The 14987-nt window shown below is 42.8% G+C and overlaps 1 protein-coding gene across 1 annotated transcript in view; it reads left to right on the top strand.

Annotated features, from left to right (window-relative positions):
- Positions 1–12673, top strand: part of LOC146962135 (forkhead box protein N3-like) — a 67691-nt gene extending 55018 nt beyond the window's left edge. Inside the window, exons 5-6 of the mRNA XM_085771769.1 lie at positions 7457–7565; positions 8713–12673. Coding sequence (XP_085627895.1) covers positions 7457–7565; positions 8713–9259 — 656 coding nt within the window. The 3' untranslated portion in view covers positions 9260–12673. The remainder of the gene's footprint in view (positions 1–7456; positions 7566–8712) is intronic.
- Positions 12674–14987: the final 2314 nt, after the last annotated feature.

Raw genomic sequence — 14987 nt, 5'->3', positions numbered from 1 at the left:
GAAAAAAAGAGTTGAGGGTGTGGGGAAGTGGGGAGGGGGGGTGCTGCCAGAGAGAGTGAGTTGGGGCCGGTAGTGCCCTGTGTTATTACTTCCATCTCCCATTCCCAGAGCTTTCAGAGCTGCTCGGCTCTGAGCTGATGTGGGCTGAAATCTGCCTCTCCCTGTGGCCCAGCACCGGCTCAGGATGAACACAAGGACAATGGCTGGCAGCCGTGTCCTCAACCCAACCCACCACCCCCAAAGATCATCATGGATGGCTCTAGATTTCAGAGGAGAGCTTGTGCCAAAGTGTTCCTATTTTATTTAAGTTGTAATGTGACCGGCTATTATTTAAAGGGATAGTTCACCCAAAATTCAAATTTCATTTCATTATCTACTCACCCTCATGTCGACTAAGAGCTGTGAGAATTTTCAGAGTCCTCCGTTCCTTCTCTGAGTTACGGGGGGGTCAGTGCAGCAGTATTTGTCCATATAATGGTTGTGAATGGATACCAACTTTCTTTGCCCAAAAAAACACACCAAAAAACATCCAAATACCTCCATACTGCTCGTCTGTAATGTCCCTCTTGTATTGAAGCCCCGACATGAGAAATTGTTCCAAAAAAAATTTAATAAGTATATATTTTAAGCTTGTTTGTAGCGGAAGCTCCCAGTGTCTCAGTTCACTGCTCTTCCGGCGGAACAATTTCTCATGTCGGGACTTCAATACAAGAGGGACATTACAGACGAGCAGTATGGAGGTATTTGGATGTTTTTTGGTGTGTCTTTTTGGACGAAGAAAGTTGGTATCCATTCACCATTATATGGACAAATACTGCTGCGCGGACCCCCCCATAACTCAGAGAAGGCACGGAGGACTCTGAAAATTCTCACAGCTCTTAGTCGACATGAGGGTGAGTAGATAATGAGTGAAATTTGAATTCTGGGTGAACTATCCCTTTAAAAAGGAGCCTGGACGGAAAGCCTGCCTTCAGTTGGATTCATTTGGAGCCAGTTTGAAGGCTTTATTAACCTGTCAGCTGCAAACAAAGTGAGTCCAAGCCAACAAAAACATTGACCAGCTCTTAAATGTTTAATTGCAGTGTATTTGTTTTAGAGGATGTTTTTTTATCACAGCTACAGACAGCTAGACAGCAGCAGAATCAACTTTGAGCTTTTCATTTTATTCTACTCCTTGTACCTGTGCTCATTACATATCCAGGGGTTAGACTGTACCGCAGCTCCACTCACTCCCCAATCAGCCAGTAAAACATGATGAATTGTTATACAGTAAATGAAACCAGCCAACAGTCTATAAAATCGTTAGTATTAGCTCCACCTCCCCCAGCAGCAACGTTGAAATGCTGCTTATATGTTCATACATCAGTAATAAGTGTCCAATATTTAAATATATAATATGAAACAACATAATATGCCTGTGTGAATAGTGCATGTCTGATAAAATGTAACTTTATATTAGCAATGATAGTGGGAGGACTGCCCTGATACTTTGCTACTAAATTAAATTAGAATAACTGTAACAATATGGTAATATAAATATACCCCTGAATTAAAAAATGTGCTTATAAAAAGTTCAAGTATCAACAGCAAAATGCACATTTCATTTCATTCATTCCATTCAAAGTTCTTTTTGTGCTATTGTGCTCCTTTCAGAGTGTGTTCGTAGATTATCATAGCGTTATTACCAAACAGTTGAATATTGTAGCTGGTCAAGGTGAAGTTAAGTTGAATTCTGCAGTTCAGTAACAGACTTGGAAGATCATTTTATATCTTGATATTACTTTATTTTATTTTTTCGCTTGTGCTTGAAACCTGTATCCACTGTATTGCAGAACATCAGTAAATGGACCTTGTTACCTATCACCGCTGTATACCTCCTTTACTAATGGAAAGGATCTGACTGTTTTTATCACTCTACAGGGGAAACTATTGGAAACTTTGTCAGCGATTAAAATAAAGTCTGACTAATCAGCACTTAAAAGCACAAAACACTGATTTGTGTATTTCATTAGTTTCTCCTCATCTGAGAGATGTCTGTCAATCTTTACACACTTACACACAGGCTTTGTATTATGAATTTGTGCATTTGACATTTGACAGCTGTTTTAACACGCTGATCTTGAACGCCTCGTGATGAATAAACCGATTTTCTTGTGTAATATCGATGAATTGTCCCGTTAGGTTTTCAAAGCAGACATGAACCTCTCAGCCAGATCATCTTTGCCCAAATAGCAGAGTTTGATTTTTTTTTTTTTTCAATGTGCTTATGGGAATGGGCTTGAAGATCTTAGCAAATGTGCCAATATTCAGGCAAATTACATCAAAGAAGACCGATGTGAAAGTTCAATCCCACCAGCGAGGAGGTAATTTATAGGAGAAAAGGTCTGCCACTGAGCATCCCGTCTGGTATTCATGATATCCATGTTTGTAGCCGTGTTTAAAGCGCTTATTAAGTTACTGTAATTAAGTGTTGCTTTTATTTTGTCTCACCCCTGGAAGTCATAGCACATGTCACTCAGCCAACCACTTAAACACTCAGCTGGAGTGTCAGACAGACAAGGCAGTTAGCCATCCAGTTAAACTGCCAGCAACATCAGCCCACCAGCAATCCAGTCAGTCAGTCAGTCAGTCAGTCAGTCAGTCAGACAACATTAGTATGCATCCTGCCCTCAGACTCAGTCCTCACTTTAACACACGGCATCCAAAGCAGGGCGATACACAGGAGGGGGGTCAGTGTATCTTTTGGTCATTGGATTTTCTTCTGATTAATGTGAATTAAATAACAAAAAAAGATTGGTTTAGGCCTATTTGATTTTCATTTTGAAATACCGAAAAACTCGAGCAATTAACTACATTTTAAAAACAGTTAGATTTTCATGTTCTATTTCATATAACAAAAAATAAAATCACTAGACAACATAAACTAAAAAAGTAGACCAAAAGCGACCATGTTTTTTTTTTTTTTTTTTCATATTCTGACACCAGAAGTTGTCATTTTCAAAGCAAAGGGGAGATATAGCAGTTTCATACCTTAGTTTCAATCAGACTTTTTCCACCTCTAACTCCAGATACGTTGGGGACTGCCACACAACCTGTTGCAGAAAATCCTCTTCTGCCCCCACTTTTGTCTGATACTGTAAAAAATGTCATCTGGTGTCAAAATATGAAAAGAACAGTGTTTTTGGTCTGTTTTTTTCATTTCTGTTGTCTAGAAATCTTATTTTTTGTTATATGAAATAGAACATGAAATGAAAATCTAATCTGTTTTTAAAATGTAGTTAATTGCTCTTTGACACTCAAAAAGAAGAATGCTTTGTGTTTCAAGTTTACTTTTTTACTACGTTTTTTAATTCCTATTCATCAAAAGAAAATCCAATGACCAAAAGACACACTGACCGAGGGGGAGCAGGGGGAAGGGAGGGGGGTGTTTTGACTGAGCAGGAGACCACTTTCAAACAGTTGCGTTCTCAAGGTCTGCTGGAAGTGACCTTTGAACCTTTGGACCGCGTGTGTGAGTTCATGTGAGCATGTTTGTGTGTAGTGTCTGCCGCGCTCCTCTGCCGGCCGTGTGCAGACTGCAGCCTGCAGCGCCATGTGGAACTCATTTAACAGGAGAGCAGAGGAGGCTCAGTGTGTATAGGGCACATGAGAGCCGAGACGGGAGGGAAGCTGAGGGCTTCACTCGCCCTGGAAAACAGGCAGTCGGGCGGGTGGGGAGGGAGGGAGGGAAGGAGGGAGGGAGGGAGACGGGCGGCAGGCGAAGATGTAGGAAGCAGACAGAAAAGGCAGAGCAACTGACCAGACGTAGGAAAAAAGACAGACTAGAGGATATTTTCTCTCCAGGAAAAAAGGCAGAGATGCAGACAAACACCTCTTCTTTTCTGTATTTACATTTTTTTCTTCCCTCAGCACGTCCTTCTTTCTGCTACCAAGTCAAGCATCTGTGTGTGTGTATGTGTGTGTAGTTTTTTATAGCTTTGAGCTTGTAAAATGTATTCCTCCGTCTCAATCTTCAGTGAGTGAGGACGGTTCTTTCGGGAGCGCTTGCCTGCTCTTTTCCCAGCTTAGTTTTGTCACCTCATCTCCTCAGCATATGTCCCAGGCTTTTTTACCTGCAGAGACAGCATGCACACTCAGTCGGAGATATGAGTCACCGCTATACGTAGAGCGGCAGACAGCGAGACTGATAGAAAGAGAAAGAAGAAATCAACAAGAGGGGCCAGAATTAGAAAGACAAAGAGAGAAAGCGGTTTGCTGAGAAATTCAAACAGCAAAGCAAAAGCGGGGAGGTAAAGATACAGAGCGCATTCGTCTCATGCTGGGGAGGTGTGTGTGAGTTGTATGTGTGTGTATGTCTAGGGTAAACACTGGTGGTCAGGAGGAGTGTGTGGTTGAGCTATGAGAGGCCATGTCAAACAGAGCTTGGTATTTCCTTTCCCCCTTCTCCCTCTCTCCCTCTCTCTCCCTCTCTCCTCTCTATCACTTTCTCTGCTGATGCATGATCTACCACTCTGTGGCATGTGGAAGGGGAGTCGTTGCTATGGCAACCCAAAGCCTGACTTGAGCGAGAGGTGGGGAAGGAGGGAGGAGGGGGGGGGCGCGCATGTCAACCCGGGGAGACCTAATGCACTGCCCACACACACACACACACAGACACACATGCACAACCATGCAGCGAGTGATCAAGATTACAAAAGAGACTCTGTGCAGGGACTTACTTATAAGGTTATGGAGAGCAGAGCTGCAGATATCAGGGCAGAGCCACACTAACTGGAGTCAATAAGATTACTGTGGACACAGCCGGCCGGGGAAAGGCTACACAAACACACCATCAATGACAAACGACAAACAGATCTATCATAATTCATCTTGGTGTGTGTCGCAGCATGAATCAAACGCACGTTGTGGGATTGTTTTCTTGGGGGGCCCCCGTCATTACAATTTGTATGTTTTTAATAAGCCTGCGGTTCCTGGGGCGAATTAAATCTCTCGTCATAGCATCAATCACAACTTTACAGTATTGGCCTAAGATTTATAATTAAAAAAAAGAGGAAGGTGGGGGGGGTCGCTGTGGCAAAACATTTTAAGCATTTACACCTTAAATAATGCCTCTGCAGCAGACAAAGCAAACAGCAGGTCATCATTTGTGAAATGCAAACTGACCCCAGAGATGAAAATGACAGCTGTTTTAGTGAACAGAGATGGCTGTGGTGAGCAGCCAGCCCTGAGTAATGAGAGCTGTTGGCCAACATGTATGCACACACTTCTCTTCTCTTCTCTTCTCTTCTCTTCTCTTCTCTTCTCTTCTCTTCTCTGGATGTAAATTCACTGCTCTTGCGAGTGTTGAAAGCGTGTACGTGTACTCTCCCCTCTGGCCTGTCACAGTTGGTTCTGTATATGTGAAAATGGTCTTTTCAGGTCAGGCCTTTTTCACAAGTAGGAAACCAGAGGCAAGAGTTTGACCTTGATGGAAACTCTGAAGCTGTGTAAGAAACAGGTTTTTTTTATTATTTTGTCTGTATGTTTGTTTTCATTCAGAAGTTTTTTTTATCCCGAGACACTGGTTCTGAACCAGAAATTGTTCCAGTGTCTCGGTGGACACACTGGAAACTGAACTGAAATCTTCCTGTAAAGTAGGTTAATTTTACATCTTGATGGAAACAAACTTTAACTCTTTTTTTACTCATCGTGATGAGAGAAAGAAAATCTACTCTGGATTCTAAGATATATACTAAACAGTTTTATATTTTGGGAAATGTGCTTATTCACTTGCTGAGAAGTAGATGAGCAGATTGATACCTCACTTGTCTGTGCAGTAGGAAACAGCAAGTACCTGGCTAGCTTAGCTTAGCCTAACGGCTGGAAATGGAGGAAAACACCACTTATCAGCCCCCATGAAGTTCACTAACATGATTTGAATATGTTGTTTGCTTGATCTGTACAAAAAAACATGTGGTGCTGCTGTTTCCTGTCTTTATGCTAAGCTAGTCTTACTGGCGCCTAGCTCTTCTCCGTATTTAGCTCACACGCCGAGTGGTATCAGTCTTCTCATCAGGTGTAATTCTCATAAGCGTATTTCCTAAAATGTTTAAAATTACTTAACCGCTGAAGTATTAGAAATCAAACACTGAGTATCACGGCAATATGTTGAACCTGCACTGACAGCGATGGCAGCTTTAAGCCTCGCGTCTACCAGCTGTCAGACTGGATCAGGAGCGTTAGCAACCTGTGATTTTCAGTTCTCCCCATAGATTTTCAAATGGCTTCAAGAGCAGGCTTTGGGTGGGCCACTCGAGGACGTTCAGGGATTTGCTCCAAAGCCTGTCTATTATCCTGGAAGTGTGGATAAGGGTGTTGTGTTGCTGGAAGGTGAATCTTTGCCCCATTCTCTAGTGTTTTCCTCCAGGACCTTGTCTGTGTTTGGCTCAGTTTTTGCAAATGGTGCCAACATCGTGCTGCAGTGTGGTGACACCAGCTGATGGCCAGGTGATCATCAGCATCTGCTTTTTGCCAGGTTTTGAAACGCCTGGCTTTCAGGCCCGAGGATACAGTTTTTTGTCTCATTAGAGCAGAGAAAACAAAAAGTAAACTCCAGCTGGGTTTGCCATATGTTTATTCTGAGGAGTAAAATGGCATTTAGATGGAGACAGTTGTCCTTCTGGAAGGTTCTCCTGCTTCTTTGAGACTTGGTCCGTCATGGACTCCACCCTCCTCCCTCCTTCCTGTCTGGTTCCTGTAGACCAGAGCCTTAATGACGGGCTCTCTGTGTTCTTGGAAACTTTGATTCTTTGAACATTTTTTTGTTCACACAAACGAGGAGGACAGTTGACCTTGAAAAGATTCATCGAAGTAAACCTAAGACAATTAGTTGACAGAAAATTGATAGTTGGCAACTTTTGTTGCGATTGATTAATTGTTCATGTGTAATTATTTGAGCAAAAAGCTAAAGATTATCCAGTCGCAGTTTCTCTGGTTTGAATGTCATTTGGTTTTCTCAGTTGTCTGTGTTATTCAGCTGAATATTTTTAGGTTAAGGGCTCTTGGTCCAACAGCAAATGTGTCAATACCCTTAAATTTGAAAGTCTGTGTTATCCTTCTTTAGGTTCCAGCCGCCTGCTGTTCAGCCCACAGCATCAGACAGGCTGGATTTAGCCGAGCCCAGCGGTCGTTGGTAATTGAATGACTCGCAGCGGCCTTAACTCATTTATGACGCTTTCCCGCTCAATTTAACCTTGCCTTGCTCATCAATATTGCCCTGTTGGCCTCCTCAGACGGTCGGTGAATGCTCATCGAGCTGCTCCCGGGTCTTATCGGGGTCCAAACACTTTTTTTTTTTTGGAAGAAGCTCCCTGTGTGTTTTCCTTCAGTGCTCAGGATTAACTTTAAAACAATGTGCTGTGGATCTGTGTTTATATCTTGGCTAAGTCCCTGTATCTCCTGCTCCTCTCTTTTTTAGTTCCTCGTGGCGTGATCCAAAATGGCGCCCGCGTCCGGAGCCAGGCTCTGTTTCCTGTGATCAGACCCCTACCCGTAAGCCCTGTGGGGAGCAGAACCTCGGCCATAAGGTGGGTAAACTTTGCTGCCGTTGCCCTCGGCCATGTTATTAATGCCAGCCAGGGCTTTCCCTGCTCAAACGCATTCCCACACACACGTAGACCGACACACCCTCACCCACATACACACTTGCAGTAGCCTCCAAACAAACACATGAAAAAAAGAAAAAGAAAACTCATACCAACACAAACCAGACTGAAACTTTCCACTGATAGTTTACATAATTACATCTTTATTGTGTTGAGAAGTCAGAGGCATTCACACACTCCCCACAGCGCAGAGCGTTTCATCCAGGTGTGTTTATATAATGGTCCCTCACATGCACACACACAAACAGGTTTATTAGTGGGAGAGGCCTCATGATTCAAAAAACATTCGGAGCATGCATGGACATGCACATCCATCAAAGGAGCATAAGAGTATGATGGTCTCCACTGCATAATGAATTAAACATATCCAAAGGCTCACTAAAGGTATGCAGTGAATATTTGATCACTGTAAGGGTGCATGTTTTTCTTATAAGATATTAATATGCTAACCCTCTCATTCTGAAGAGAGAGAAAATGTCCAGGGGACAGGCCACGCCGCTGGAGCTCCTTTTGATTTATTGGTTGTCTGAATACACCCCTGTCCTTTAATGCCTTACAGAGAGATGTGTCTACCGACTAATAGAGTAAAATATGTGTTGCAATATAATGTATAAGCTGATGTAGAGTGGACAGTGGTTAAGTGGCGTCGCTGCAGAGTCGTCGCTCCGTGGTGATGTGACTCCGGAGCTCGCGCTGTCCTTTATGTGCTGAGCCAGTTCCAGCACCTTAGGGAGCGCCAGAGCTGCTCAAAATACACGGCGATTTGAAAAATGCATAGGTGGCGATCTGAAAATGAGTCTGCTCCTTTCTAAGGGAGAGGCCAACGTGTTTTGGAGAAACAAGATTTGAATCTGACCTGGGAAATATGCACATTAGGCCCGAGGGGGCTATTTTCTGAGTGATAGATTATCAGATGAACTTTTTCTGCTTTGCAGCCAGATGCAGAAGCGATGCAGACTCAGAGCAGTGTCAGTGCAGTGAGGAGCGTAGAGGCAGCAGCCACCTGGCTGGCCGTGTGACAGCAGGAGTAACAATATTCTCTCCCGCTCTGTGTCCTCGCTTCATACAGATCATCCCTAGGAGATTATCTAAGCCGAGGACAGGACAGCCCATCCCGCTACTCTCCTCCGCCCTGCAGCGAGGACCTCCAGGATGACCACACTTACAGCACCGCCAAATCCCCCAGCAGGCTGTGCCCCTCCCAGCTCGGCGCCCCCCTGGAGGACGACGACATCATCGCCGTGGAGATCCAATCGGACGTCAAACCCGAGCCCCGGGAGATCCCACTGGATTCTCACGTCACCACTGCCGCTGCTACCTACATTTCCCAGCAGCCCCTGCGCGGACAGAGACGTAGCTCGGGGGCAGGAGCTGGGACTCTGGCAGGAAGCAGTTTGCCCTGGACCAAAAACCGAGCGAGAGGCATTAGCGACACACTGCCGCTGAAGAAGCGGCGCGCGGCGGCGGTGGAGAAGCCGCCGGAGAGCGACGACGAGGAGATGAAGGAGGCGGCGGGGTCGCTGCTCCACCTGGCGGGGGTCAGAGCCTGCCTCAACAACATCACAAACCGCACCGCCAAGGGCCAGAAGGAGCAGAAAGAGGCCCTGAGAAACTAAGACACACACATAGAACAAGTACATAGTCATGCAAAACACACACAGACGGTATACAGCTCCAAGCACGCACACACACATTAACACACAGACACATACAACACACGAATAGGTCAACAGGTAATGTTACAACAGCATTAGTCTCAACGGACAATTCTCATCTCCCTCTATCTATCTGCAGGGCATTAGGTGAATCCTACTTATTTGTGGCAATATCAAAAATCTATGTTTTCCTACATGTTCAGCAACACTAACATCAATGGGTATTTCTCATGTGTCTTTGTTGTTTTTGTTGTTTAAAAGGGGATGAAAGCCATAAAAAAAGCATGTTTTGTCACTAATTTGGACAAGTCGAACACGACTAAACTGAATCACATTGAGGAGCGTACAGTACATGAACAGAAGATGGCTGTTTGTCTTACCTGTTTGTTTCTATGTGAATCTGTAGCAATCTTGCAGTGATGCCAGCAGAGACGGCAGAGCCGACGAGACAAGCCTATTTAACAAGACTTAGAGCCGCTCGCGGCCGCCCGCTGGCATCACTCTCCTACATCCACGAGCACAAATGTGAGACTGTGCCAAAGATAAGCGACCAGGTTGCTTCATGTAGCCGATATGACAGCTGACAAAAAAAAAAGAAAGACAGAAAGACGGCATAGTAGAAAAGAAGAGCTAGAGAGAATGACCTTAAGTGTCAAAATAATTGTAAAACCCAATGTGATATATATTCATGCACTTCAGATTATTTTACGCCACTTATAATAAAAGCATCATGGGTAAAGACATGGTTTATTTCAAGAGCACTCATAGTATTTAAGAATAGATATATTAAAATTAAAAAAAAAAAAAAAGGTCATGTTTATCACCATAGAGATGGATAGTGTGCCGGGTCTGAGGCAATATCTCCTTCATTTTGTTGTTGTTGTTGCATAATGTAAACGTCCCTAAAACCTCCCCCAGTACTTCTGTCCATAGACGTAGACACCTGGTATAGATATCGTAGCTACCAGTAGCTACCACACCTTCCTATTCATTTGACAATGTCAAAGAACTATATACATAAACTGTGGGTTTAGATTTCTGTTTGTGTCTGTTTACCCTCACTCTACCCTCATAAAGATATAAGCAATTTGTCCCGTGTGGACAACTCTGTAAAAAGGTTAGAAAATATTTTATTTTTTTCCTTTCTTAATTGAAGCAATTTGACCTGCAGGACTTTCTCAGTTATATTGCATGGGTGCTTGTAAATAAGATAAAAAGCAAATCTTTTTTATTCAAAGATCATGTAAGATAAACAATGTATTTAGCATGAAGCATGACTTATTTTCATATAAACCTTGATCCTAGAGGAAAGAAAAAAAGTTTTGCCGCCAATTCTTATACCCGTGATTATATTGGAGTTCTGTTTTGTTTTGTTTCTTTCTTTTTTTTTTTGTTTTTCTGTTTTTTTGTTGTTGTTTTATTTCCTTTGAATCTTTTGGGTTCTGTTTTTTTCTGAGCGGGCTTTCAAAGACACGTCTTCAGGGAGGAACGTGGGAGATCACTCTGCAATTAGAGGCCCAAGGGTGCCACCTCTGGGCTTCGGGTTCAGGCTATGTAGGCCAGCTGAATCACCTCTTAGGGGTGGGCTTCCGTCTTCTTCTGCCTGTACAGTGGTTTTTAGGTGTTCAGTGTTAACCCCCATGTTATTTCAGAACACGTCTGTAGAGTGTGTGAGTTTGTGTGCCCAGGAACACACACCCTTTAACATTGTGCCTGCCTGCCTGCCTGCCCTCAGTACCTCTGTTGTCATGTCTCCGACATGTTTTGACAGAACGTTACCTGTCTTTATTTATAACGGTGTTGTTTTTATTTCTCTCCTGTGTGTATATGTACATGTGTCCTTATTTTCCATCAACATTGTTCAGTGTAAATGTACGGATCCGATGGGCATGGAAAACTTTGTAGGTGTCCTGAAAGAACCTCATATCTCCAAAAAGGCTACTTGGGAGTTGAATTGAAAAGAAAGAGGAATGTAAACACAAAAAAAGTTTGTTTTCTAATTTACATACAGTATTGTTAACCCTTTGAGTAAAGGTACTATTTGCCATTGTGGATGTCAAGCTTGCATACAGTCTGTCACGTATTTATCTCAAGAGGCCAATTGAAGATCAGAGGTTTTTTTTATTTTATTTTTTATATTTTGCCACTCTGCAATGTGTATGTGTATCACACTTAACACTGACATTGACTTGATTGAAATTGGCAATGGCAGTAGTGAGAAGTGAAATAGATACTGCCATCATTCAGCATGCTTTTGCTTAAACAGCGATGCATTAAAGTGTTATTTTTCCCCTCACCTGCAGAGATGCAGCGTGTATTAAAAAAAAAAAAAGCAGCTTTGTAGGAGGAAACGTCAGCTGGGTTTGGTCGTAGCAGCAGAGTCGCACAGCTTTTGTTGAAGCTGAATAGACACTGAGTGATTGTCAGCGAGCCAAGCTGGAAAACAAATGCATGTCCCATCCACTGGTACAGTCTTTTGCCACCTGTAGCATGCATCACTGGCTTTGCATTTTGTATGGTATCCATGCCGACATATAAAAAAAAAGGCTAAAAGGAGACACTGTCAGTGTTCTTGTTGTGTGCCATCCATCTCTTGTCTGATATCTGTCTGAGTGCTCCCGCAGCCCAGGTCAAGCACTCTGCTGTATTTGCAGTAACAATCCACTGTTGTGGTGACTAATAACGTGTTCAGTTGGCAAGAGGCATGTCAAGGGGAGTATGTGTTGCTTTAGCAACCACCGTTTTTTCCTCTGACTCACTCAGTGACATGCAGGAAAGATGAACTCCTGACCTACGCGTCCTGGAAAAACAAGAGCAACACAAAATATACTGTACCTGGGACATTTTAAAGCAAAGGAAACATACTTCACTGCCTGAAAAGCCCCTAAAATAAGTGTTTCTTTCAAACCTGCCAAACATACAGTGAAATGCTCTAAAATATGTAGTTACCTTTTTTTTTTATTTGTTGATATTTTTATGCGCATTTTCATTTTCTGTTTTGTTTTCTCTCTGACAAAAATTATCTACAATACTGCCATTATTTTCCGGTGACTGAGCTGAATATTGGAAAGCCATAGGTTAGAGATGTCAAAATGCAAAACTGTTATTGATCTGTGAGATGTGATGCAGAGTACGCCCAGGTGTTGGTTTTTTCAGTAAATGTTCAATTCTCTTCTTATTGTGCAATCATTTTGCCAAAGAATGATTTCAAGACCTATTTCATCACTACATGTAAATATCAACGTTGTCCAATACCGTGGCAAAAAATATATAAATGTTGTTTTATTTTGTTTTCCATTTTCTGAAAAACTACAATGATGTTTATGTGATGTATTGTCTTCCAGTTGGTTGCAATAATAAAAAATACAAGTTGCAGAAGATTAGTTCTGGCTGTTCTGTTCTGACCAGCTTGAATCGAACAAGAAAAAGAAGACTGTATTAGCGGTGTGTGTGTGTGGCTGCCTCCAATTTAACCATATTCTTTTAGCCCCACCTTATAAGAAAGCATCACTCTTCCTCATCCCTCTCGTTTTCACCACTTCACCACACCGGCTCCCATCTGCTGGCTGTGAGAGGGGGGACTTTTTGATTTGCTCTCAAGTCTGACCCCAATAATTAACCTCGCATATTCCTATCAACAAGGGTCTTATCATAACCATGCCTCTTCCGCCAGTTAATTATTCATTTACTTCCTCTAATCATTTAAGTTCAATACTTCTGATTAAAGTCAAACTCAGCTCCCCCTTTAGGGAAAGAAGTAAAAGAGTTAAGTGAGCCCAAGAATTCCTCAATGTCTTATCAATCTGAGTGGTGCCATTTTGGAGCCGTGTGGCAGTGGAAGCCCATTCATAATTGAAGCCGAGACAGGCTTAATCTCGAGCCAGTGCCTCCCTGTGCAGCACGCTCCCACCACCAACACAACTGGAGCTAGCAGCTCCTCTGTTGCTATGCAACTACAGCAAAGAAAGGGGGGGGGGGGAGAAAAAGTGTGCCTTCTCTAGATCTTTAGAGGGCATCACACTACTCAGTAACAGAGAGAGAGACTCAAAGGTGGAGACAACATGCAATGAATAACACGGCTTTATGTCTCAGTGCACCTTATAGTTTGAGACACACATCTCCACTCGTCTTTAACACAACACTTCTCTTTATTTCTTTTTCTTTTTTTTCAAGAAATACATTACAAGTGAAAAGAAAAGCATATCCTCATCAGTGGCAGGTGGACCTTAAATTCCATCACAAGGAAATAAATATAATGAAATGGGTTGTTGTGAGATTGCAGCATGAAGGAGGCACACTGAAGTGCTAAGTGGATTGATGCACAGAGAGCTGTGTGTTCCCCGGTCTATATCATCCATATCCACAGAATGACCAGCGAGGCAAGTTTCCATGGAGACAGAAGTGGAGGTAACGTTCTCTTGTCAGTTCTCATTTATTGCAAAGCTTTATTGTTTTTTGGAAATGTTCCCCTAGTAGTCAAGCCAGGTGTGTTACTGATTAAGCAGACGAGACCTACAGACATGGCTCATCCAAAAAATCACTTAAATCCACCTTTATAGAATTACATGTAAAATAGTTGCACGCTGCACAAACTGAATGGATTTTGTGTGTGTGTGTGTGTGTGTGTGTGTAGGCTATGTGTGTGTCATTGAATTGGAAGAGCAGAGCGTGGTTTGTGGAGTGCGGGGATGTGGTGTGATCACACTCTAGTGGCAGACTGATGGTACTACAGGAAAAATGCTCTTGGCTCATAGACAAAGGCCCCTGTTAACAGTGTTGAAATATATTATGAACAGGGCTAAAACCATTGGCATAAAAATAATCAAGTCTCCATGACAACTACTGCCTGAAGCAGACACCTACACTGGTTCTTCTCTGACCCCCCAAGCTGTTGCAGTCTCTTAGTGTTTTGAAATTACACATGGAATTACTGCTATCAAGCCAATTAATGTTAAACTGTTGTAAATGAAGTTGCTCAAAACATCCTCCATGTCGTATCAAAGAATCAAACCCTTTACTGGAGTTAAAGGCTACTCCTAATAGCAACACCATGCAGGGTAAAAAAAAATAGCTTATCACAAATAAAAGTTCTGCATCAAAATCCTACTTGAGTGAAAGTCAAGAAAGGTTATTGACACATGGCTGCAATCAAGTATTATATGATTAAATTAGGCCTATTAGTACTGGTGCTTAAATGTAGCTATAGCCTACTCACCAAACAACATCATAAGAAACAGGAGTTCCTCCCTTTGTTCTCCAAACAGTTTCAACTCTTTGTGGCACGGGTTCAACAAGATGTTGGAAAGTTTCCTCTGAGATTCATGGTGTTGACATCATCACATCATTTCATCCCTGCTGATTCGTCAGCTGCTCACACATGCTGCCAATCTCCTGTTCTACTGGATTCAGATCCAGTCACTGGAGAGAGGCTACTGAAGTTCACTGAACTCAGTCATGTTCATGAAAGGCAGTTTTAGACAACTTGGCTTTTTGAGCATGGAGCAGGAAGTATAAGAAGAAGGTCAAATGTGACCATAAATGAATTAACATGGTCAACAACAATACCCACATAGGCCGTGGCATTCAAAGCATGGTTGATTGGTATTAAGGAGCACTAACAAGAAGACATCCTCCATTACACCACCAGCAGCCTGAGCTGCAGAAAACATGATTATGGTGGTGCTTAAAG

This window comes from Trachurus japonicus, chromosome 24, assembly GCF_045865225.1.
Source record: "Trachurus japonicus isolate A0001 chromosome 24, Traja_1.0".
Taxonomy (NCBI): domain Eukaryota; kingdom Metazoa; phylum Chordata; class Actinopteri; order Carangiformes; family Carangidae; genus Trachurus; species Trachurus japonicus.
This window is presented reverse-complemented; position numbering and strand designations above follow the sequence as displayed.